The 25,725-nt window shown below is 44.3% G+C and overlaps 1 protein-coding gene across 1 annotated transcript in view; it reads right to left on the reverse strand.

The window, feature by feature from the left end:
- ALK (ALK receptor tyrosine kinase) overlaps positions 1-25,725 on the reverse strand; it is a 1,279,208-nt gene that overhangs the window by 104,506 nt on the left and 1,148,977 nt on the right. The window contains exons 9-13 of the mRNA XM_073671793.1: positions 17,027-17,196; positions 16,789-16,883; positions 16,486-16,626; positions 13,215-13,368; positions 6,638-6,785 (exon numbers count right to left, since the gene is read on the reverse strand). Of these exons, the coding sequence (XP_073527894.1) occupies positions 6,638-6,785; positions 13,215-13,368; positions 16,486-16,626; positions 16,789-16,883; positions 17,027-17,196 (708 nt within the window). The remainder of the gene's footprint in view (positions 1-6,637; positions 6,786-13,214; positions 13,369-16,485; positions 16,627-16,788; positions 16,884-17,026; positions 17,197-25,725) is intronic.

Raw genomic sequence — 25,725 nt, forward strand, 5'->3', positions numbered from 1 at the left:
AAGAGCCAATGAACTTTCTGAGGAGAGGGAAGCGAGGCTTGCAGACAAGAGAACAAGAGCTGCTTCCTCAAGAGCCAATGAACTTTCTGAGGAGAGGGAAGCGAGGCTTGCAGACATGAAAACAAGAGCTGCTTCCTCAAGAGCCAATGAACTTTCTGAGGACAGGGAAGCGAGGCTTGCAGACATGAAAACAAGAGCTGCTTCCTCAAGAGCCAATGAACTTTCTATCTATTTGTTTTGTGTTTTATGTGTGGAGAATAAATTTTTGTTAACACATTCTATTTTGCTAACAGCAGTTATTAACCCGGGCGAAGCCGGGAAGTACAGCTAGTACACTATATAAAAAGACACAGCTGCATGTTTTTCTCAATATCTGACATGAAATCAGAATAAACCTTTCCTGTCTTAGGTCAATTAGGATTATACCATAATGTTTAATATTTGGCAAATGCCAGAATAATAAGACAGAGAGAATGTTTTAAGGCATTTTTATTACTTACTGCAAAGTCAAAAGTTTCCATACATGTCATTAGTATCTGGTACCATTGCCCTTAAACTGATTATTATTCCTATAATGAATCGTTCTGTTTTCATGGGTGTGATCACTTTCACAACTAATCTATTCTGCATGTCTCCAATTCATCTGATTTTTGTATACAGCTCCTAGTCAGAACTATGTGTCTCCATGGTTACAGACTACAAACAAACCCTGTGTAGTCGGATCCTGCCGTCCGTTCTTACTCCTCTCCCTCATTTTCTATAGTCCGTGGATTATCAAGAAGAAGGGAAGAGGGGATGAAGAAAAACTTGACTGCAGGATCAGACTACGCCAGGTTTGTTTGTAGTCTGTTACCATGGAGATACATACATTTGAACTGGAGCTGTAGACACAAAACAAACAAAGGGGTTTATTTATTTATTTATTTTTTTAAATGCAAAGTGTTGCCACGGATTAAAAAAGAATTGCAACTTTCTTCCAGAAACAGCGACACACTTATCCTGAAGGAGTGTGTGATATTGGAGGTGAAGTGAATGGAACTAAGTTGCAGTACCACACACAACCTGTAGACATGAGTGGGGCTGTTCTTGTAAGAAATCTGCCATGTTTTTCTAATTCTTGACAACCTCTTTAAGTATACAAAGGCTTTAAGATGGGTATATCTCGCTGTCCATAGTGTCAGGATTTAGGAGTAAAATGCTAGATCTACAGTGAAGACTGACACTAGGACATAGTAGTAAAATATGGGATGCGTGTGAATTTTTTGTGTTGCTCCCAATACCCTTAATGGGTTAATAAGACCAATCGATCCCCCACTCCACACTTAGATCTGCATAATGACACTGACACTCGGGGTACAGGATAATGACACTGACACTCAGGGTACAGGATAATGGCACTGACACTCGAGGTACCGGATAATGGCACTGACACTCGTGGTACAGGATAATGACACTGACACTCGGGGTACCGGATAATGACACTCGGGGTATAGGATAATGAGATTGACACTCGGGGTACAGGATAATGACACTCGGGGTACAGGATAATGACACTCGTGGTACAGGATAATGACACTCGGGGTATAGGATAATGAGATTGACACTCGGGGTACAGGATAATGACACTCGGGGTACAGGATAATGACATTGACACTCGGGGTACAGGATAATGACGCTGACACTCAGGGTACAGGTAATGACACTTGGGGTACAGGATAATGACACTGACACTCAGGGTACCGGATAATGACACTCGGGGTATAGGATAATGAGATTGACACTCAGGGTACAGGATAATGACACTCGGGGTACAGGATAATGACACTGACACTCAGGGTACCGGATAATGACACTCGGGGTATAGGATAATGAGATTGACACTCAGGGTACAGGATAATGACACTCGGGGTACAGGATAATGACACTGACACTCAGGGTACCGGATAATGACACTCGGGGTACAGGATAATGACACTCGGGGTACAGGATAATGACACTGACACTTGGGGTACAGGATAATGACACTTGGGGTACAGGATAATGACACTGACACTTGGTGCACAGGATAATGGCACTGACACTCGGGGTACAGGATAATGGCACTGACACTCGGGGTACAGGATAATGACACTGACACTCGTGGTACAGGATCATCACACTGACACTCAGGGTACAGGATAATGACACTCGGGGTACAGGATAATGACACTCAGGGTACAGGATAATGACACTCAGGGTACAGGAGAATGACACTCGGGGTACAGGATAATGAAACTCGGGGTACAGGACAATGACACTGACACTCGTGGTACAGGATAATCACACTGACACTCAGGGTACAGGATAATGACACTCGGGGTACAGGATAATGACACTCAGGGTACAGGATAATGACACTCGGGGTACAGGATAATGACACTCGGGGTACAGGATAATGACACTTGGGGTACAGGACAATGACACTCGGGGTACAGGACAATGACACTGACACTCGTGGTACAGGATAATCACACTGACACTCGGGGTACAGGATAATGACACTCGGGGTACAGGATAATGACACTGACACTCAGGGTACAGGATAATGACACTCGGGGTACAGGATAATGACACTCGGGGTACAGGATAATGACACTCGGGGCCCAGGATAATGACACTCGAGGTACAGGATAATGACACTCGAGGTACAGGATAATGACACTGACACTGGGGGTACAGGATAATGACACTCGGGGTACAGGATAATGATACTGACACTCGGGGTACAAGATAATGACTCTCGGGGCCGAGGATAATGACACTTGGGGTACAGGATAATGACACTGACACTTGTGGTACAGGATAATGACACCAACACTCGGGGTACAGGATAATGACACTCGGGGTACAGGATAATGACACTGACACTCAGGGTACAGGATAATGACACTCGGGGTACAGGATAATGACACTCGGGGCCCAGGATAATGACACTCGAGGTACAGGATAATGACACTGACACTGGGGGTACAGGATAATGACACTCGGGGTACAGGATAATGATACTGACACTCGGGGTACAAGATAATGACTCTCGGGGTACAGGATAATGACACTGACACTGGGGGTACAGGATAATGACACTTGGGGTACAGGATAATGACACTGACACTTGTGGTACAGGATAATGACATTCGGGGTACAGGATAATGACACTGACACTTGTGGTACAGGATAATGACACTCGGGGTACAGAATAATGACACTGACACTTGTGGTACAGGATAATGACACTCGGGATATAGGATAATGACATTGACACTCAGGGTACAGGATAATGACACTCGGGGTATAGGATAATGACATTGACACTGGGGGTACAGGATAATGACACTCGGGGTACAGGATAATCACACTGACACTCAGGGTACAGGATAATGACACTCGGGGTATAGGATAATGACACTGACACTCAGGGTACCGGATAATGACACTCGGGGTATAGGATAATGACACTGACACTCAGGGTACAGGATAATGACACTCGGGGTATAGGATAATGACACTGACACTCAGGGTACAGGATAATGACACTCGGGGTACAGGATAATGACACTGACACTCGTGGTACAGGATAATCACACTGACACTCGGGGTACAGGATAATGACACTCAGGGTACAGGATAATGACACTGACACTCGTGGTACAGGATAATCACACTGACACTCGGGGTACAGGATAATGACACTCGGGGTACAGGATAATGACACTGACACTCAGGGTACCGGATAATGACACTCGGGGTACAGGATAATGACACTCGGGGTACAGGATAATGACACTGACACTTGGGGTACAGGATAATGACACTTGGGGTACAGGATAATGACACTGACACTTGGTGCACAGGATAATGGCACTGACACTCGGGGTACAGGATAATGGCACTGACACTCGGGGTACAGGATAATGACACTGACACTCGTGGTACAGGATCATCACACTGACACTCAGGGTACAGGATAATGACACTCGGGGTACAGGATAATGACACTCAGGGTACAGGATAATGACACTCAGGGTACAGGAGAATGACACTCGGGGTACAGGATAATGAAACTCGGGGTACAGGACAATGACACTGACACTCGTGGTACAGGATAATCACACTGACACTCAGGGTACAGGATAATGACACTCGGGGTACAGGATAATGACACTCAGGGTACAGGATAATGACACTCGGGGTACAGGATAATGACACTCGGGGTACAGGATAATGACACTTGGGGTACAGGACAATGACACTCGGGGTACAGGACAATGACACTGACACTCGTGGTACAGGATAATCACACTGACACTCGGGGTACAGGATAATGACACTCGGGGTACAGGATAATGACACTGACACTCAGGGTACAGGATAATGACACTCGGGGTACAGGATAATGACACTCGGGGTACAGGATAATGACACTCGGGGCCCAGGATAATGACACTCGGGGCCCAGGATAATGACACTCGAGGTACAGGATAATGACACTGACACTGGGGGTACAGGATAATGACACTCGGGGTACAGGATAATGATACTGACACTCGGGGTACAAGATAATGACTCTCGGGGCCGAGGATAATGACACTTGGGGTACAGGATAATGACACTGACACTTGTGGTACAGGATAATGACACCAACACTCGGGGTACAGGATAATGACACTCGGGGTACAGGATAATGACACTGACACTCAGGGTACAGGATAATGACACTCGGGGTACAGGATAATGACACTCGGGGTACAGGATAATGACACTCGGGGCCCAGGATAATGACACTCGAGGTACAGGATAATGACACTGACACTGGGGGTACAGGATAATGACACTCGGGGTACAGGATAATGATACTGACACTCGGGGTACAAGATAATGACTCTCGGGGTACAGGATAATGACACTGACACTGGGGGTACAGGATAATGACACTTGGGGTACAGGATAATGACACTGACACTTGTGGTACAGGATAATGACATTCGGGGTACAGGATAATGACACTGACACTTGTGGTACAGGATAATGACACTCGGGGTACAGAATAATGACACTGACACTTGTGGTACAGGATAATGACACTCGGGATATAGGATAATGACATTGACACTCAGGGTACAGGATAATGACACTCGGGGTATAGGATAATGACATTGACACTGGGGGTACAGGATAATGACACTCGGGGTACAGGATAATCACACTGACACTCAGGGTACAGGATAATGACACTCGGGGTATAGGATAATGACACTGACACTCAGGGTACCGGATAATGACACTCGGGGTATAGGATAATGACACTGACACTCAGGGTACAGGATAATGACACTCGGGGTATAGGATAATGACACTGACACTCAGGGTACAGGATAATGACACTCGGGGTACAGGATAATGACACTGACACTCGTGGTACAGGATAATCACACTGACACTCGGGGTACAGGATAATGACACTCAGGGTACAGGATAATGACACTGACACTCGTGGTACAGGATAATCACACTGACACTCGGGGTACAGGATAATGACACTCGGGGTACAGGATAATCACACTGACACTCAGGGTACAGGATAATGACACTCGGGGTACAGGATAATGACACTCAAGGTACAGGATAATGACACTCGGGGCCCAGGATAATGACACTCGGGGTACAGGATAATGACACTGACACTGGGGGTACAGGATAATGACACTCGGGGTACAGGATAATGATACTGACACTCGGGGTACAAGATAATGACACTCGGGGCCGAGGATAATGACACTTGGGGTACAAGATAATGACACTGACACTTGTGGTACAGGATAATGACACTGACACTCGTGGTACAGGATAATGACACTCGGGGTACAGGATAATGACACTGACACTTGTGGTACAGGATAATGACACTCGGGGTACAGGATAATGACACTTGGGGTACAGGATAATGACACTGACACTCGGGGTACAGGATAATGACACTTGGGGTACAGGATAATGACACTGACACTCGGGGTACAGGATAATGACACTCGGGGTATAGGATAATGACATTGACACTCAGGGTACAGGATAATGACACTCGGGGTACAGGATAATGACACTGACACTCGTGGTACAGGATAATAACACTGACACTCGTGGTACAGGATAATGACACTTGGGGTACAGGATAATGACACTGACACTCAGGGTACAGGATAATGACACTGACACTCGTGGTACAGGATAATGACACTGACACTCGTGGTACAGGATAATGACACTCGGGGTACAGGATAATGACGCTGACACTTGGGGTACAGGATAATGACACTTGGGGTACAGGATAATGACACTGACACTCGGGGTACAGGATAATGACACGTGGGGTACAGGATAATGACACTGACACTCAGGGTACAGGATAATGACACTCGGGGCCCAGGATAATGACACTCGGGGCCCAGGATAATGACACTCGGGGCCCAGGATAATGACACTCGGGGTATAGGACAATGACACTCGGGGTATAGGATAATGACACTCGGGGTACAGGATAATGACACTCAGGATAATATTATATTCCACATGTCCTGCACATTATAGACCTGTGATCACTTACTCTTGGACAGGCGTCTTCACCTTGTTGACCGACCAGAATGTACAAGATTTCGCCCTTCTGTAATTCGAACACCCCCACCAGCGCCGTCCCATGAGCCCTTGAGGGTGTCTTTACTCCAATCCCACCAGCGGCCCCATAACCCGATATCCTAAATAAAGAGGAAAAATAAGAACTGAGCGCAATGACACACAGGACAATTAGAATCAGTGAATGTATCTCCTGACTACAGCTGCGGCCAAAAGTTCTGAGACTGACACACATTTTGCTTTTCACATTTTGCCCCTTCAGTGTTTTCACTCTTTCAGTCGGATGTTTCTCTGGTTACTGACAGACAATTTTAAACATTTCATGAGTTTATAAACTTTTATTGAAGTTTCTGTGACGCCTCAATATCCCTGGCAGCGCTGCCCCTTATTCTCCAGACTTCTGCCCTTCCCCCGGCAGCTGGATATCAGCTTCTGGGCAGATCCTGACTGATGGCCGCCCGTTCTTGTCCCATCAGAACTCGGAGGTTATCACAAGTTCTGGGTTTTTCTTAGCTGACTGCAGGTTCTCAATGGGACCGAGATCTGGGGAGTTTCCTGGTCATGGACCTGAAATTTCCATATTTTTCTTCACCGAGCCATTTAGTTATCACTTTTTCCTGATGACCTGGTCTCCATCGTGCTGGAAAAAAATCATCACCACATTGTCCTGGATGATGGGAGAAACTGTTCTTGGAGGAGGTTTAGATCCCATTCTTTATTTATGGCTGTGTTATTAGCCAAAATTGTGAGTTAGCCCCCCCTCCATGGATGAGAAGCCCCCCAGACATGAGTGATCTCAGGAGGCTTTACTGCTGACAGAAACAAAGCTCAGGGCAGCGTCGTCTCTTCTTCAGACAATCATTCTTCCAGATGTCCCAAAAGAGTCTGAAGGGTCTTCATCAGAGAAAATAACTTTACCCCCCGTCCCGTCTTCTGCAGTATATTCCCTGTACTTCCTGCAGAATGTCAGTCTGTCCTTGATGTTCTTCTTGGAGAGAAGTGTCTTCTTTGTTGCCCTTCATCACCCCAGGTCAGCCTCCAAAAGCCTTTGTCTCACTGTGTGTGCAGATGAACTGACACCTGCCTGCTGCCGTTCCTGAGCAAGCTCTGCACTGGTGCTGAACCGATCCCATAGCCGAATCCTCTTCAATAGAGGGTAGGGACACTTGCTGGACGTTCTTGAAACATGTCATGTTATTGCCAGGGACAATGGGCACCTACCCTGTCAATTGAGCTAGGGGAACCCTAGGCTATCCCTGTTGCCCGAAAAACCACAAACTTATCCCGACCCCCAGCGAACATATCTGGCAAGGCAAGTTTGGGTTCCAACAGAGGTTGCCCGGGAGCAAAGACCTTAAGCCTGGAGTCAATAGGCGCTGCCAAGCAATTGCGTGCAAATCTGCCACCTCCAGGCAGAGTTTTTGTAACTGCTCTGCCAAAGCAGCCACAGGATCCATAATTGATTCAGAAAGGTTTGGGCCAGTGATAATGTCACGTTATTGCCAGGGACAATGGGCACCTCCCTTCTCCCTCGAACTAGGAGAATCCTAGGCTATCCCTGCCCCTAGATTACTCCTGATGGTGGAGATGCTGGGGTCTCGGAACTTGCTTTGCTCCTATATTAACACTGATCTGTTCTCTCCCTCACCCAGGGAGGTATATACTGCAATCATCTGACCCCACTCTGTCACGGTATCCCTATTCTTGATGATCTGATAAATGCTTGATTTAGGGGCAATCTTACAAGCAGCAATGACCTTGTCTGTAAAGCCCTTTTGATGCAAAGTAATAATGACTGAAAATATTTCCTCAGAGATAACCATGGATAACAGAAGACTATGATTTCAAGCACCAGCCCCATCATAAAGTGACCAGTCTGCTCTTATAATAAAATCAGCATGACAGAATGATAACAGCTGCCTTGTCCTCGATAACACTTTCTCCTGTGTTAATGAGAAAATCTCTGAAATGATGTAAGCAGGTCATTATGTTGCCAAGCTGAAATTCAGAGGAAATTTGTTTTTTTTTTGTGATTAGGTAAATTTTCTTGGCAAGAAATTACAGTTTTTCAGAACAATCTGGAGTTAATACAAATTGCCACTTTAGAAAGTGAAGCAGCAAAGTTTGTGAAAACCAAAAATTTTGTCAGTCTGCACTAAACATTTCTATCACTAGGTGGAGCCATAGAGAGCTGCGCTGCTGTTGTGTCATGTGATACCAATTGAACAAATATCCCACAACAGCACACCATGTGGTCAGTGGGGGTATTACAGAGGAAATATATCAAGAGTATTAAACTGGAAAAATATTACCAAAATCTAAAATGTTTCCTAAATCTATATTCTAATACCTGAGGAAAGAGATTTCTTAGGTTGAACAATTGTATTATTTTACTACAATTTCATTCAGCATTAATGGCAGCTAAGCCATCATCATAGTAGTAAAATGTAGAATGTGGAAGGAACATGGTTCCTAGTAGCACAGAGTATTTCAGGAGTTAAAGGGTTTGTCCACTACTGGACAGGAGAGGAGTCTGCTGATTTTGTGGGACATCATAGTGAGGGAATTAGAGTCTGCGCCTCTGTATGAGAAGGAGAAATAAGATGGACTCTCCCGGGTGATGAGAAGGAGGGGAAGGGCGACCTCTAGGTGACATCATGCTGTCAAACCGCTCATTACTGGGATGCAAATTCTGATCGCGAGGGTATCCGCACTATATACTGTATATATACATATATATTACACATTACAATTCATTATCCAGGCCCGGAGCAGAGGAGCCACATGACTTCAGTACTTATGTCTTTTTTGCTCTGGTGGTACAGCGCTACGGAATATGCAGGTGCTGCACGTAATAATGATAGGAACAGGAGATTATACGGCAGTGTCGTGTAGTTGGGTGTTGAGTCGCACTTAAAACAGCAAGATATTAACTGGAGGAAGGATATAAATACCCAGTAGAGTATAATTATGATCATGTAATTACACAGCTCAAGAGACTGTTAATGATCAGTACAGAGCGCCGCCGCTGTTCTCATGGAATTAAAGCCCGAGGAGCAGAGAAAATCACTGCGTCCATCTACTGGGTGAAAGGACCGAGACATAGATCGTACATTAAGTAAGAAAAAACTTACAGTGGTGTGAAAAAGTGTTTGCCCCCTTCATGATTTCTTATTCTTTTACATGTGTGTCACATTTAAGGCTATGTGCACACGTAGCAGATTTGATGCAGAGCGTTTTTGCCTCTTTCTGGCAGAAAAAAACGAATGCAGATTTTACATGTGTTTTTTCAGCGTTTTTTCAGCGTTTTTTCAAGCGCTTTTAGCGTCACTTGGAAAGTGCTTGACAAGTTGGTCACACAATATAAATCCATGCAACCGGCATGGATTTATATTGTGTGACCAACTTAGATGCTTTAAATGCTGCATCTATAGTAAAAAAAAAAAGAATTAAAAAGTTAAAAATAAAAAAAACCTGTATACTCACCTCTCCAGTCTCCTCCCGACGGCTCCCGGCAGCGATCCTCTCTCCTCTGCGTCCTGCGATGTACTTGCAGGACCTGCGGTGACGTTATTTAGTCAGCTGATGGTCACGCGACCATCACCTGACCGCTGACGTCAGCGGTTGCGTGACCATCAGCTGACTAAATGACGTCACCGCAGGTCCTGCAAGTACACCGCGGGACGCCGAGGAGAGAGGACGCCGCCGGGAGCAGACCGGAGAGGTGAGTATACAGGTTTTTTTTATTTTTAACTTTTTTATTTCTTTTTTTCACCGCGTGGTAGCCGGGATGAAGAGGAGTTGTAGTCTCCTCTTCATCCCGGGTACCACACGCATCGCGATTACGCCGCAAATTCGCGGCCATTGAATTTACTTGAAACGCAGCAAATCCACATATACCTGCGGGTTTGCTGCGTTTCAGTGTTCCTCAATGGCCGCAAATTTGCAGCGTAATAGCGGTAGAAATGGTCATGCTGCGTTTTGCAACGCAATGCGAATTCGGCACGCTAATTAGCGCATCATGTGCACTGCACATCCCAATTCACATTGCTTTGCATGACAAACTGTTTTACAAGCGTTTTCCGTGCTTCAGATTAAATTCTACTGTTAAACTGTTGAAAAAGACTCTTGTCAGATGTGTCTGGTCAACAACTGAATCTATCGTGTGCCTGAGAGAAGCTGCAGCCTGTGGTCGCCCTGAGTAACAGTTCCCCCAGGATTCCAACGAATTCATGAAACCCGTCTTGCCCTATCTGAACCTAGCGGCGTGTGTGTAACATCAGCGCCGGTCTCATCACACATAATACACACATAGTAAGCGCCGGTCACAGCATATTAACTGTGGTTTATCACATCTTTGGGGAACCGAGTAGAATTTCCCTACCCGCACACAGGCCTGATTACTGCCACACCTGTTCCCAATCAAGAAATCACTTAAATAGGACCTGCCTGACAAAGTGAAGTAGACGAAAAGATCCTCAAAAGCTACACATCATGCTGCGATCCAAAGAAATTCAGGAACAAATGAGAAACAAAGTAATTAAGATTATCAGTCAGGGAAAGGTTATAAAGCCATTTCTAAAGCTTTGGGACTCATGAGAACCACAGTAAGAGCCATTATCCACAAATGGTGAAAACATGGAACAGTGGTGAACCTTCCCAGTAGTTGCAGGCCAACCAAAATTACCCCCAGAATGCAGCGACGACTCATCCAAGTGGTCACAAAAGACCCCACAACAACATCCAAAGAACTGCAGGCTTCACTTGCCTCAGTTAAGGTCAGTGTTCATGACCCACCATAAGAAAGAGACTGGGCAAAAAAGGCAGCATGGCAGAGTTCCAAAACGAAAACCACTTCTGAGCAAAAAGAACATAAAGGGTCGTCTCAGTTTTGCCAGAAAACATCTTGATGATCGCCAAGACTTGGGGAGAATTTTCTGGACTGACGAGACAAAAGTTGAACATTTGGAAAGGTGTATGTCCCATTACATCTGGCGTAGAAGTAACACAGCATTTCAGAAAAGTAACATCATACCAACAGTAAAATATTGTAGTGGTAGTGCGATGGTCTGGGGCTGTTTTGCTGCTTCAGGACCTGGAAGAGCTGCTGTGGTAAATGGAAGCATGAATTCTGCGGTCTACTCAAAAATAATTCCCTCCACCTTAACTGAAGCCCCTGTTTCAGCTGCCAAAAAAAAAGCCCCAAAGCACAATGCTGCCTCCATCATGCTTCACTTTGGGGATGGTGTTCTTAAAGCCCAATGTTGACTGCACCAAACATACCTTTTGCAATTATGGCCAAAAAGTTGAACCTTGTTCTCATCAGAACGTAACACATTTTCCACACGCTTTTGGCAGACTTTATGTAGGTTTTGGCAAAACATAGCCGAGCTTCGATGTTTTTCTTTGTAAGAAGAGGCTTCCATCTTGCCACCCAACCTCACAGGGCAGACATATGAAGAATATGGGAGATTGTTGTCACATGCAGGACACAACCAGCACTTGTCAAAAATTCCTGCAGTGCTTTTAATGTTGCAGTCAGCCTCTTGTCAGCCTCCTGGACCAATTTTCTTCTTGTCTTTTCATCAGTTTTTGAGGGACATCTAGTTCTAGGTAATGTCACTGTTTGTGCCAAATATAAGCTACTTCTTAATGACGTCTTCACAATGTCATTGGTAGACCTAAAGACTTGAAAATAATTTTCTACCTTTCTCCTCTCTGAATAATTTTCAACAATGAGATCCTTTGCTGTGTTGTCAGCTCTTTACAGACTAGAAAATGTCAGAAAAATTCTTCTAGAATAGCGAAACTTTGTATGAACTTTATAGAATCGCTGTAAATGACTGTAGCCAAGCACTGACTACTATGTAACATGACAGTAAATGTGATTGGCTAATTCTAAACACAACCACATCCCCAATTATAAGAGGGTGCTCACACTTATGCAACCACATTATTTTAGTTTTGATATTTTTATTTTCCCATCAAAATGATTTCAGTTTGTTTCTGAATGGATTTGTACAGATTATGGGCGACATTAACAAAAGTTCCACCTTTTTTCATTGATTTCACTCCCGTGTTTTGTGGGTTTCCTCCGGGTTCTCCAGTTTCCTCCCAAACTCCAAAGACTGACTGTAGATTGTGAGCCCCAATGGGGACAGTGATGACGTTTGTCCAATTTTAAATATTTGCAAATTTTACTGGAATGTGAGACTTTTTTTTTTTCTCTAAAAGTATCAAAAAGGTTAAAGACAAAAATAAGGAGCACTTTTTTTTATGTTTTCCACCGTCATTTTAAAGAATTTGGAACAAAGAATATCAACAAACACAACGAGGCAAAGAAAAAACCCGCAAATGATGAATCCGGCCCAAAGTGTACGGGGAAACTGCAGGCGATGTAGAACTCTGCTCACAGGATGACACCAGGTCTGGTGCTGATGCACAAGCATACTGTGGCCCCTGAGGGACATTTTAGGGGCGATTTAAAGAGTTAAACTCGGTCCTATGGTTTTAAAGGGCTGTGTTCCCGGTCCCCTTAATACCCCACATACCTGTATCTGTTGGTCTCCGGCACTCTCCAGATCTGAACGCCTTTCAGGGTCCCCGTTCCTACAGTCACACTGAAGTTTTCATAGGCTTCATCACAAAGCTTCTGACTGGGTCCGTGGGGGCCGCTGGCACCGCATGTGGTGAAGAACCAGTAGTCTATGAGATAATACAGAGACGGCATCAGAAGTGCTGCCCCCTGCAGGACAAGTCGTAGTCTACGTAAGAGGCATCATACATTTACAGATAAACCTGCCATTACATCTAAAGGAACATTGACAAATATGTGGCCCTAATATCAGACGCTCTTTTATCAAACCTGACCACTTTCGGTGTAGCGCCCCCTATATAGGGGTTATCCTCTTCTGGGGTAAAAAAAAATGATATAAAAGTTAAAAAATAAAGTCTTCTGACTTCTTAATTTCCCCGGAGATCCATTGATGGCGCTGCGGAGGTCCTGCCGGTGTCTATGAGCTGCCGCATGTGATCGCAGCAACCAATCTGCAGCCTCAGCAGTCACATGCCACAGTCCCGGCATCACCGAGCCACGCTGGTGCCACGTGTAGTATGGCACATCATGATGCCTGCTGAGGCCACTGATGCAGAGGCAGCAGCGATCACGTCGGCGCTGGCTAACAATGCCAGGAAGCACCACCAGGGGGCCGGATCACCGGGAGGGGAGAAATGAACGACCTTTTCTTATGGTTTTGCAGCATTTTCTGCTGCTTTTATTTATTTTTTAGATGTTGGATTACACTTTTAGGCAGTGAATGTTGTTTTTGCCCATAAACCTCCAGATTCACAGGTCTTTAAACCAATGCAAAGAGTTTATCCTAGAGTCAATGATAAGGCTATGGACAGCACAGTGGCTCAGTGGTTAGCCCTGTACAGTGGTTCTGTGCTTAGTCCTGTATGGTGGCTCAGTGGTGAGCCCTATAAGGTGGGTCAGTGCTTAGCACTATAAAATGTCTCAGTGTTTAGCCCTATACAATGGCTAGCCCTGTATGGTGGCTCAGTGGTTAGCCCTAAACAGTGGGTCAGTAGTTAGACTTATATAGTAGCACAGTAGTTAGCTCTATACAGTGGCTCAGTGGTTAGTCCTATACAGTGGGTCAGTGGTTAGCCCTATACAGTGGCTCTGTGGTTAGTCCTGTATGGTGGCTCAGTGGTTATCCCTATACAGTGGGTCAGTGGTTAGCCTTAAACAGTGGTTCTGTGCTTAGTCCTGTATGGTGGCTCAGTGGTGAGCCCTATTCAGTGAGTCAGTGGTTAGCACTATAAAATGGCTCAGTGGTTAGCCCTATACAGTGGCTAGCCCTGTATGGTGGCTCAATGGTTAGCCCTAAACAGTGGGTCAGTAGTTAGCCCGATACAGTGGCTCAGTGGTTAGCTCTGTACAGTGGCTCAGTGGTTAACCCTGTACAGTGACTCAGTGGTTAACCCTGTACAGTGACTCAGTGGTTAACCCTATACAGTGGCTCAGTGGTTAGTCCTATACAGTGGGCCAGTGGTTAGCCCTATAAAATGGCTCAGTTGTTAGCCCTATACAGTGGCTCAGTAGTTAGCCCTATATAGTGTCTCAGTGGTTAACTCTGTACAGTGGCTCAGTGGTTAGCACTGCAGCCTTGCAGCGCTGGGGTCCTGGGTTCAAATCACCCCGAGGACAACATCTGCAAGGAGTTTGTATGTTCTCCCCGTCTCTGTATGGGTTTTCCCTAGGTCCTCTCTGAACCCCAATGGAGAGAGTGATGACAATGTCCGTAAAGCGCTGCAGAAAATGATGACGTCATGTGAACAAGCAAAATAAATAACTACAGAAGAGGAACGAGGAGTGAATAATGAAAGGGATCGGATCTAGGCTCTGAATTGTGGGTCTAACCCTCTGCTAAATCATGGACCTATCAGACTACACCCTACTTAGCAGAGCAGAGTGTGCGGACGAGCACTTCGGAGCAGCAGAGTTTGTCTTGTTGTTTTTTTTAATAGAGCCGCCATGAGTACACCATGTGAAATTTTTAGGGAACATTTCTACTTTTTTTCACTTCCGTTCATCGCTTTCCCCCGATCACTGGATCATCTCTTCTATATTAGGCACAATTATGGCGGCACGGATGTGGCGTGACTCCTCCGCACATTCATCCATCACTGACTCTAACCCTAGTAAATATATGGAGATTAGCGAGATGCACAGAAGCCGCCCGGTAATTGTCATTGTGTGTCTGGTCCGTGCATTCTCGGCTGCAGAGCGAGCGGCTTTATAATAAATGTTTAATGCATCAGATACACAACCAGGAGGGGGGGATAATAAACCCTGCGATCAGTCACGTCATCAGACCGCTGCGTCACTCCTGCACAAATCTCATGTCCTTGTCACGATGTATTGTGCGATAAAGAAAAAAGAATTATTAAAAAAAAAAGTGCATAAAATGTGAATATTCTAAGCTTTATTATAAAATTTGCTACATCTTCAATTTTAGTGCTTTTGTTTTTTTCCTCCTGTTCTTCCAAGAGCCAAAACTTTTTTTATTCTTTTTTTTTTTTTTCATCCAGATAAGGTTGTTTTTGTGGGATGTGAAGTACTTTAGACGAGCGCTGGTCATTTCACCATCCAGGAAAATGGAAAAATAAAGTGCAATGAAATGGTCAAAAAATGTAATTTCGACATTATTTTTTTAGGTTTTGTGCAATAAAAATGACCCGGAGGCACGATTTTCCTGATCAGTACAATCATGGTGATTCCAAACTCAAGTGTAAAAAAAAATCAAAATAAAAAAAATCAAAAAAAAAATCTGAAATTTAAAAAAAAAAAAATGGTTTTGTGTCACTATTTTCTATTTTTGTTGTATTTTTTTGCGTGTTTTTTTCTTGTGTTTTTGTGTTTTTTTGTGTGTTTTTCTTGTGTTTTTTTTCTTGTGTTTTTGTGTGTTTTTTTCTTGTGTTTTTTTCTGTGTGTTTTTGGTGTGCTGAGCTCAGCTTACATTTAGATTTTTATTATTTTGGGACAAAAATTAAGTTTCCATCGCTTTTTATTGCATTTGTTTTGAGATGTGATAACCAAAAATCGCAATTCTGGAGTTACGAGGTGCGGCAGCATCTGAAGTATGGAGATTGACCAGAGGGTGGCACTTGACGAAATGTTATAATCTGGAAACAATCATGGAAGCCTAGAACAAAATCCCCATCGATCAGTGCAGGAAATTAATAATCCGGGCTCAATCAACCCTATAAACAGAGAAGACGTCTTTTGGAGCGGAGACCCCCTTTGTTTCTTAGTACCTGTCTTGGCGGACTGCGCAGTAGTGACATACTCCTCGCCTTGGCGCTGTGATCCGGTTTCGTTCCTCTTCTGGCTGCCGCTCTCCATTAGAAGATTGCTGGACAGGTAGGACGCCGTCTGTGCCGCCATCTCACCGTTACCTGGAGGTGTATAGGAAAATCCCATCAATGGGATCAGGTCCTTGGCATCAATACCGATGATCATTCAGAAGAATGGTCGTAATATGCCGAGCCGTCGTCCTTTATTTACTGATACAATACACAACTAAAAGTATGTGACCCCCCTACAATGTTTGTACTTACTCGTGAGATAACAGCCCAGGCTCAGCGAAATATTGTCAAACGCAATGATGGAGTCCGATTCCTTGGACCAAGATGCGTGAATCTCCAGCCAAAATCTGCAGGAAAAAAAATACCGTATATACAATGTCACCCTGTAATTATAGGGGCAGAATATACTGACTGCGCCACGTAATGGGAATTCATGAGAGCCGGGGGATTATCGTCAGTTATATTATCAGCACCCGGCGTGAGGACTTACCGCTCCAGCACACCGTGAAGAGAGAGCGCCAAACGCTGCCAAACTCCAAGACCCTCCCCATTGGCAAAGTGCCACAGTGTCCGTGTCTTCACTCTACCCGTTCTGTTATCGTGAAGCCGCACGGATACATCCCCCAGTAGGAAGCCGTCAAGAAGAAATGACAGTCTGAGCTGAAACCACAAAACGGGGGAATATGGGAGTAAAACAGCTTTATTCCTTCACTTTATATTAGTACATAGCAGCAGTATTATAGTAGTTATATTCTTGTACATAGGGGGCAGTATTATAGTAGTTATATTCTTGTACATAGGGACAGTATTATAGTAGTTATATTCTTGTACATAGGAGGCAGTATTATAGTAGTTATATTCTTGTACATAGGAGCAGTATTACAGTAGTTATATTCTTGTACATAGGAGCAGTATTATAGTAGTTATATTCTTGTACATAGGAGCAGTATTATAGTAGTTATATTCTTGTACATAGGAGCAGTATTATAGTATTTATATTCTTGTACACAGGGGGCAGTATTATAGTAGTTATATTCTTGTACATAGGAGCAGTATATTAGTAGTTATATTATTGTGCACAGGGGGCAGTATTATAGTAGTTATATTCTTGTACATAGGAGCAGTATTATAGTAGTTATATTCTTGTACATAGGAGCAGTATTATAGTAGTTATATTCTTGTACATAGGAGCAGTATTATAGTAGTTATATTCTTGTACATACGGGCAGTATTATAGTAGTTATATTCTTGTACATAGGGAGCAGTATTATAGTAGTTATATTCTTGTACATAGAGGCAGTATTATAGTAGTTATATTCTTGTACATAGGGGGCAGTATTATAGTAGTTATATTCCTGTACATAGGAGCAGTATTATAGTAGTTATATTCTTGTACACAGGGGCAGTAGTATAGTAGTTATATTCTTGTACATAGGGGCAGTATTATAGTAGTTGTTTCCTTGTACATAGGAGCAGTATATTAGTAGTTATATTATTGTGCACAGGGGGCAGTATTATAGTAGTTATATTCTTGTACATAGGAGCAGTATTATAGTAGTTATATTCTTGTACATAGGAGCAGTATTATAGTAGTTATATTCTTGCACATAGGGGGCAGTATTATAGTAGGTATATTCTTGTACATAGGGGGCAGTATTATAGTAGTTATATTCTTATACATAGGGGGCAGTATTATAGTAGTTATATTCTTGGACATAGGGGGCAGTATTATAGTAGTTATATTCTTATACATAGGGGGCAGTATTATAGTAGTTATATTCTTGTACATAGGGGCAGTATTATAGTAGTTATATTCTTGTACATAGGGTCAGTATTATAGTAGTTATATTCTTGTACATAGGGGGCAGTATTATAGTAGTTATATTCTTGTACATAGGGGGCAGTATTATAGTAGTTATATTCTTGTACATAGGGGGCAGTATTATAGTAGTTATATTCTTGTACATAGGGGGCAGTATTATAGTAGTTATATTCTTATACATAGGGGCAGTATTATAGTAGTTATATTCTTGTACATAGGGGCAGTATTATAGTAGTTATATTCTTGTACATAGGGGACAGTATTATAGTAGTTATATTCTTGTGCACAGGGGGCAGTATTATAGTAGTTATATTCTTGTACATAGGAGCAGTATTATAGTAGTTATATTCTTGTACATAGGGGACAGTATTATAGTAGTTATATTCCTGTACATAGGGGCAGTATTATAGTAGTTATATTCTTGTACATAGGGGACAGTATTATAGTAGTTATATTCTTGTACATAGGGGACAGTATTATAGTAGTTATATTCTTGTACATAGGGGCAGTAGTATAGTAGTTATATTCTTGTACATAGGGGCAGTATTATAGTAGTTGTTTCCTTGTACATAGGAGCAGTATATTAGTAGTTATATTATTGTGCACAGGGGGCAGTATTATAATAGTTATATTCTTGTACATAGGAGCAGTATTATAGTAGTTATATTCTTGTACATAGGGGACAGTATTATAGTAGTTATATTCTTGTACATAGGGGACAGTATTATAGTAGTTATATTCTTGTACATAGGGGCAGTATTATAGTAGTTATATTCTTGTACATAGGGGACAGTATTATAGTAGTTATATTCTTGTACATAGGGGACAGTATTATAGTAGTTATATTCCTGTACATAGGGGCAGTATTATAGTAGTTATATTCTTGTACATAGGGGACAGTATTATAGTAGTTATATTCTTGTACATAGGGGACAGTATTATAGTAGTTATATTCTTGTACATAGGGGCAGTAGTATAGTAGTTATATTCTTGTACATAGGGGCAGTATTATAGTAGTTGTTTCCTTGTACATAGGAGCAGTATATTAGTAGTTATATTATTGTGCACAGGGGGCAGTATTATAATAGTTATATTCTTGTACATAGGAGCAGTATTATAGTAGTTATATTCTTGTACATAGGGGACAGTATTATAGTAGTTATATTCTTGTACATAGGGGACAGTATTATAGTAGTTATATTCTTGTACATAGGGGCAGTATTATAGTAGTTATATTCTTGTACATAGGGGACAGTATTATAGTAGTTATATTCTTGTACATAGGGGACAGTATTATAGTAGTTATATTCCTGTACATAGGGGCAGTATTATAGTAGTTATATTCTTGTACATAGGGGACAGTATTATAGTAGTTATATTCTTGTACATAGGGGACAGTATTATAGTAGTTATATTCTTGTACATAGGGGCAGTAGTATAGTAGTTATATTCTTGTACATAGGGGCAGTATTATAGTAGTTGTTTCCTTGTACATAGGAGCAGTATTATAGTAGTTATATTATTGTGCACAGGGGGTAGTATTATAGTAGTTATATTCTTGTACATAGGAGCAGTATTATAGTAGTTATATTCTTGTACATAGGGGCAGTATTATAGTAGTTATATTCTTGTACATAGGGGCAGTATTATAGTAGTTATATTCTTGTACATAGGGGACAGTATTATAGTAGTTATATTCTTGTACATAGGGGCAGTATTATAGTAGTTATATTCTTGTACATAGGGGCAGTATTATAGCAGTTGTTTCCTTGTACATAGAAGCAGTATTATAGTAGTTGTTTCCTTGTACATAGGAGCAGTATTTTAGTAGTTATATTATTGTAGATAGGGGCAGTATTATATACTTGTACATAGGAGGCTGTATTATTTACTTGTACTCCAGCACTGTATTTTCTCTTGGAGGCACCAGGACCTTGACTTGTGTATGAGAAACAGAAACATTATCATTGAGCATTATGTTGCACTGTTGTATTTGGGATGATATTCCTTTGCCTAAAACCCTGAATAGTTTTCTTATTCACAGACACAATGTGTTAGTATATGAACTGCACTGACTGAAATAATAAGTGTCAAAAATTGTAATTTTTTTTGTAAGCATAAATTTAAGACATTTTAAGATATAAATGTTACAAACTAGTAAATTCTGCAGTCATCTGTGTAATCCTTGTAATGTTAAGAAATCGTTCAATTAAAGTAAAAGACAATTTTGTTATTTAGTGTCATAGAGAAAAATCAAAAGATATGAGACATCTCCGGATGTCACCCTAACAAAGAACATCTGGGAGAAGAGCTTACACTTTGGGGAAGAAGGAAAAATTATGTATAGCTAGGAAGTGAGAGAAAGTAATTAAAACGAGGGAAATAGGGAGAGAGGGATAACACTTTAACCTCTTTGAAGCAGTGACTCCCTGCAGTGACCATGTAATTAAACAGGAAAGATCTTTTCTGGGAACCAGATACCAAAATGAGATCTGTTTACCCAGAGGTAACTTTTGTTCTCATAAAAGCATCTGTCGTAGACACTTCGGCTCTGAGGTCCAGATAGGAATATTGGGGCTTGTATCGATGCGATATTTATGAGATATAGATTTTCGGCGTTGTAGCGAAGGGACAGACGTGACACATTCACTCACATCACTGTAGGGCCACTAGAATCCCTCTAATTGAATAACGGATTGATAGATGATGCTATACCTGTCATATTTGGTCTCTATGCAACAGTAAAATCATGATGAAAAATATTATGTCAATATGTAACGCCCGATAGCTTCAGAGGCAAAGATATCTTGCAAGTTCGGTATCTCATAAAATCCTGAGGGGCTGAGAACATCCCACAATCCGCCCCACATGAGGTCATCAAGGGGAGGTGGGTGGGTGTAACTTAGCAGTTAATAAAAAGCAGAAACTGGGTCTGGGTCAATTTTCGGTACTCGGAAGACATAGTTTGTTGTGGAAGTTCTGTTATTTTTTTTTCAATTGAAGTGCTTCTTCCGCTAAGCTCTGAGCCATTTCTGTGACCAGTGTCTGGTAAATTTCTTTTGATATCCTTTTTATTTTATGTAATTGTATATATCGTATTGTTTGTTCCCATTTCCTGTATTTTCATAAACACTGCCTATCGTTCTGGATTAAATATAAAATTGAATAGCTCTGTTCCTCTTGCTCTGAAGCCAAACGCCACCTGCATCAGCCTGTGTAAATGATTGGTGGCGGCAGCAAGTAGTTTCTTTTATTATTGTGGAGTAGGCAGTGACTGTATCGGGGTGTGATATATATATGTATATATACACACACAGTGAAGGAAATAAGTATTTGATCCCTTGCTGTTTTTGTAAGTTTGCCCACTGACAAAGACATGAACAGTCTAGAATTTTAAGGGCCGGTTAATTTTAACATTGAGAGATAAAATATCCACAAAAAAATCAAGAAAATCACATTGTATAAACTAGATAATTTTTTTGCATTTTGCAGTGAGAAATAAGTATTTGATCCCTCTGGAAAACAACACTTAATACTTGGTGGCAAAACCCTAGTTGGCAGCTCAGCAGTCAGACGTTGTTTGTAGCTGATGATGAGGGTTGTGCACATGTCAAGAGGAGTTTTGGTCCACTCCTCTTTGCAGATCATCTCTAAATCATTAAGATTTTGAGGCTGTCGCTTGGCAACTTGGAGCTTCAACTCCCTCCATAAGTTTTCTATGGGATTAAGGTCTGGAGACTGGCTAGGCCACTCCATGACCTTACTGTGCTTCTGTGGCGCCCCTGTGGGTTCAGTCACCACAGAGGTGCTGCATCTCACCCAGAGGTGTGGTATCTCACTCTCAGATAAGGAAGGAGTACTGCCCGGGACCCTAACACCTGCATCCAACACTACACTACTCCAGACCAGCTGGAAGGGCAAGATGTGTCACGCTTCCTGCTGAGCCCTGTCCCTGGCTGGAGTGGGGGGAACCAAAGAAGGGGGAACCATGTAGTGGGTGTGGGTGGAGGACGTAGATCAGGGGAGCATTGAAAGGAGTGATATAAAAGAGGGTGGAACAATCTAGAAGGGTTCTTCAGTGAGAGGAAGAGTTGGGAGCAGGAGCTTTGTAGGAGCTCTGCTCAGGAGGAGGGCATGAGGAGAGGTCCAGGACTGAAGAGGGAGAGAGGAGCAGGAAAGGCTCCAGGAACGAGGAAGGGACCCCAGGGGTACGGGTAGTGCTGGAGGCCACCCGTACGCCCGAATCTGCCAGGTGGTGGAGGGGTCAGGTCGCACAAAGGGGACTGGTCCCTAAAGTAGCAGAGTTCTTCAAGTGTCAACTAGGAAACCGGAGGCTGTAGTATTTCAGGTACTGCAGCCACAATCCACATCAGTCTCACCAAGAAGGTAGCCATAGAGGACCCAGGGGACAGAGAAGACGTCGCCCAACAAGGTCCGCGGTCACTGGATTGGGACACTAGGTGTGAGGTGCAGGGAGGCGGCCAGAAGGAACACAAAGAAGGGGGTCCCGCTATGTACTCTGGAGGTACCTGTGGGTTGGCTGAACCCCTGCCTGGTGAACGCAGCACGACGTGGGAGGCTGTAAGCTGGACAGTGCAACCTGAGGAACTTGACAACTGTGAGTAAAACCCTGAAGACTGCACCCCACCGTCTCCATCACCCCCTACACTACACAGCAACATCCATAACAACTCAGCACAGCCCTGGAGCTAAGCTCTACCTGTGGAGAGCTAAACCAACTCTGCTGCATTCACACCAGCTCCAGAGGACCTGCTCCGCTGCGGCGGCTCCCTTTAGCCGCATACCACAGGTGGCGTCACGAACTGTATATAAGAGCTATAAATCCCCTGTAAATATTCCCCTTTTGATTGACCGCCCTGGGTCACGGACCGGGTCACCGCCACTGTGACATCTCCCCTAGCAACGACCGGCCCGGCACCGAGTACCCCACGGCCCAGGGGGCGCGTCAACTTGGCGTTGCGAATAGGATATGAACCCACCCGTTATCACCGGGTATTGTGCGCCTAGAGACTGTGTTCTATACTAAATGTGGCGCCCGCCCCAGAAGAACAGGTGCCATTATGTGCGAGACCAAAGACAACAAGAAACCACCTCCCATCATGGGCCGGGTTCCAGAATGGCGTCAAAAGCGGGGCCCGCCCCAAGCAGCAGTGACCATGTATGTGGATGTGTCCATCAGGCTGGGGGGGCCGCCCCTAGGTGTGTCCGACAGCAAGCTGCCATGGAACCGCCCCCGAAAGGGGAGAGGAGAGAAGAAATCTGGGAGACAGGGCGGAGTCTCCAGCAGTCTAGACAGACCGCATCCGGCAGGCAACATGGAGGAGAGTCCGAGCAAGCTCCCGTCCATGGCCTGCAGTGATCAGAAATGCCTCTCACCCTGGAGGAGGCAATGGAAGAGTTATCTCTGGAGGATACGGAATTCCTCCAAGCTGAAATCCAGGAGCTAGGCCAGAGGATGGAGAGGGCCCAGCAGGATGCCATCGCCGGCTGGAAGAAAGAGCTGCTGGAGAAGCTTGTGACCCAGCAGCAGCCAGCGCTGCAATCCACCAGCATCGCCCCAGCCCCGGAGGAGTCTGAATGGGGCCAGGAGGCAGAGGACGGCACAAGCGCGGCTGCGGGAGCAGGTAAGAAGAGACTCCCTGTCCCGGGCGCTGAGAGTGCTGACCTGCTCTTAGGCCCCCTGGCGGAACCTCCGATCCCGGGCGCCTGCTCCGCAGACCTGCTCCTAGGCCCCCTGGCGGAACCTCCGATCCCGGGCGCCTGCTCCGCTGACCTGCTCCTAGGCCCCCTACCAGAGTCACCTGCCCCTGCACCCGAGTGGGTGTATGGAGGCCCCACCTACGACTGGTCCGCCACATTCGAAGACCACCAGAGACTCCCTCTGACACCTGCACCTGCACCCCCGGTTACCTGCCAAGGAGGAAAGGATTTCCGGTAGGACAACCGGGAGGGGGGATCTCATGGGGTTCCCGTGGGAGACGCAGACCCAGGCCCCCCGGAGAGAGGACTACTGTAGACGGGAGCTCCTGCAGTTGGAGAAGGAGCGTCATGACCGGCAGGTGCGGTGGGAACAAATGGAGGCCCAGAACATGGCGGCCAAAACCTGGGTCCGCAAAGCAAAGTCCACTACATCAAGTCCCCGTCTGGAGGGGATAGTAGTAAAGTTCGACCTGGACGCCGGGTGGGGTTTTGTGAGAGAGCCGCAGACGGATCGGGACGTCTTTGTCAATCGGCGGGACGTCGAGCACCATCTCCAGCAGGGGCATCCCGGCCGAGACCTCTACCCCGGTGACCATGTGACCTTTACCCGCCACAAGGGTGAGCGCGAGTGGTATGCCCTCCAGGTATACCGAGTGGCGAAGGAGAGGAGGGACATGCCCCCGCAGTACGAGGCTGAAGACCCGGCTGGGTCAGCCTGTAAGAATCAAGAGTTCCCCTGCAGGGAGCACCACTGTTAAACTGTTTGTTGGAGAAGACTGTAAATAGTTACATGGAAGGGCACAACACTGCAAGTTTAAAAAGTTAATTTATGTGCCTTTAAAGTTCTATGAGTGTACCCGGTAAGGGTAAAAGGACTGTAGGTTTATGGACAGTGAATAACCAAAAAACTTTCCATTGTACATAGTTGCACTTCTTTAAAACCAATAAGGGGCACTTTTATAACAAGACTGACCTCAGAACAAAAACCCGTTTGGCGTGGCCAAAGACGTGGTCCAACACTTGGATCACCTATGCCCTGCAGCCACGCCCAGGACCTACGTTGAGGGTTTTCAGACTGGTCCCTCATGTTGCTTAAAGTGCACCTTACCAGTGAAAAGGACATTCGGCAGTAAATTTCACTGTATTTGATTGAAACTGTTTTATAAGAGAAATGTTTTATGAGTGTAAAGAAAATGTGTCCTTTAAAAAGTTTTATATAGTAACCAGTAACGTTTAAGAAAATGTGCCTCCCATAAAGGGAAGAAAAGTTATGATTAATCTTCTATGTGAATGCATTCTAAAATTCTTGTAAGTCTGAAATACCTTGTTTTTACTCTGTTCCAGCCCGCGGACATGCTGTGATTTACCAGGTGGGTATGTGGCGCCCCTGCGGGTTCAGTCGCCACAGAGGTACTGCATCTCACCCAGAGGTGTGGTATCTCACTCTCAGATAAGGAAGGAGTACTGCCCGGGACCCTTACACCTGCATCCAACACTACACTACTCCAGAACAGCTGGAAGGGCAAGATGTGTCGCGCTTCCTGCTGAGCCCTGTCCCTGGCTGGAGTGGGGGGAACCAAAGAAGGGGGAACCATGTAGTGGGAGTGGGTGGAGGACGTAGATCAGGGAAGCATTGAAAGGAGTGA

Source organism: Phyllobates terribilis, unplaced genomic scaffold, assembly GCF_046119375.1.
Source record: "Phyllobates terribilis strain yellow unplaced genomic scaffold, ASM4611937v1 Scaffold_3__8_contigs__length_932513732, whole genome shotgun sequence".
Taxonomy (NCBI): Eukaryota; Metazoa; Chordata; class Amphibia; order Anura; family Dendrobatidae; genus Phyllobates; species Phyllobates terribilis.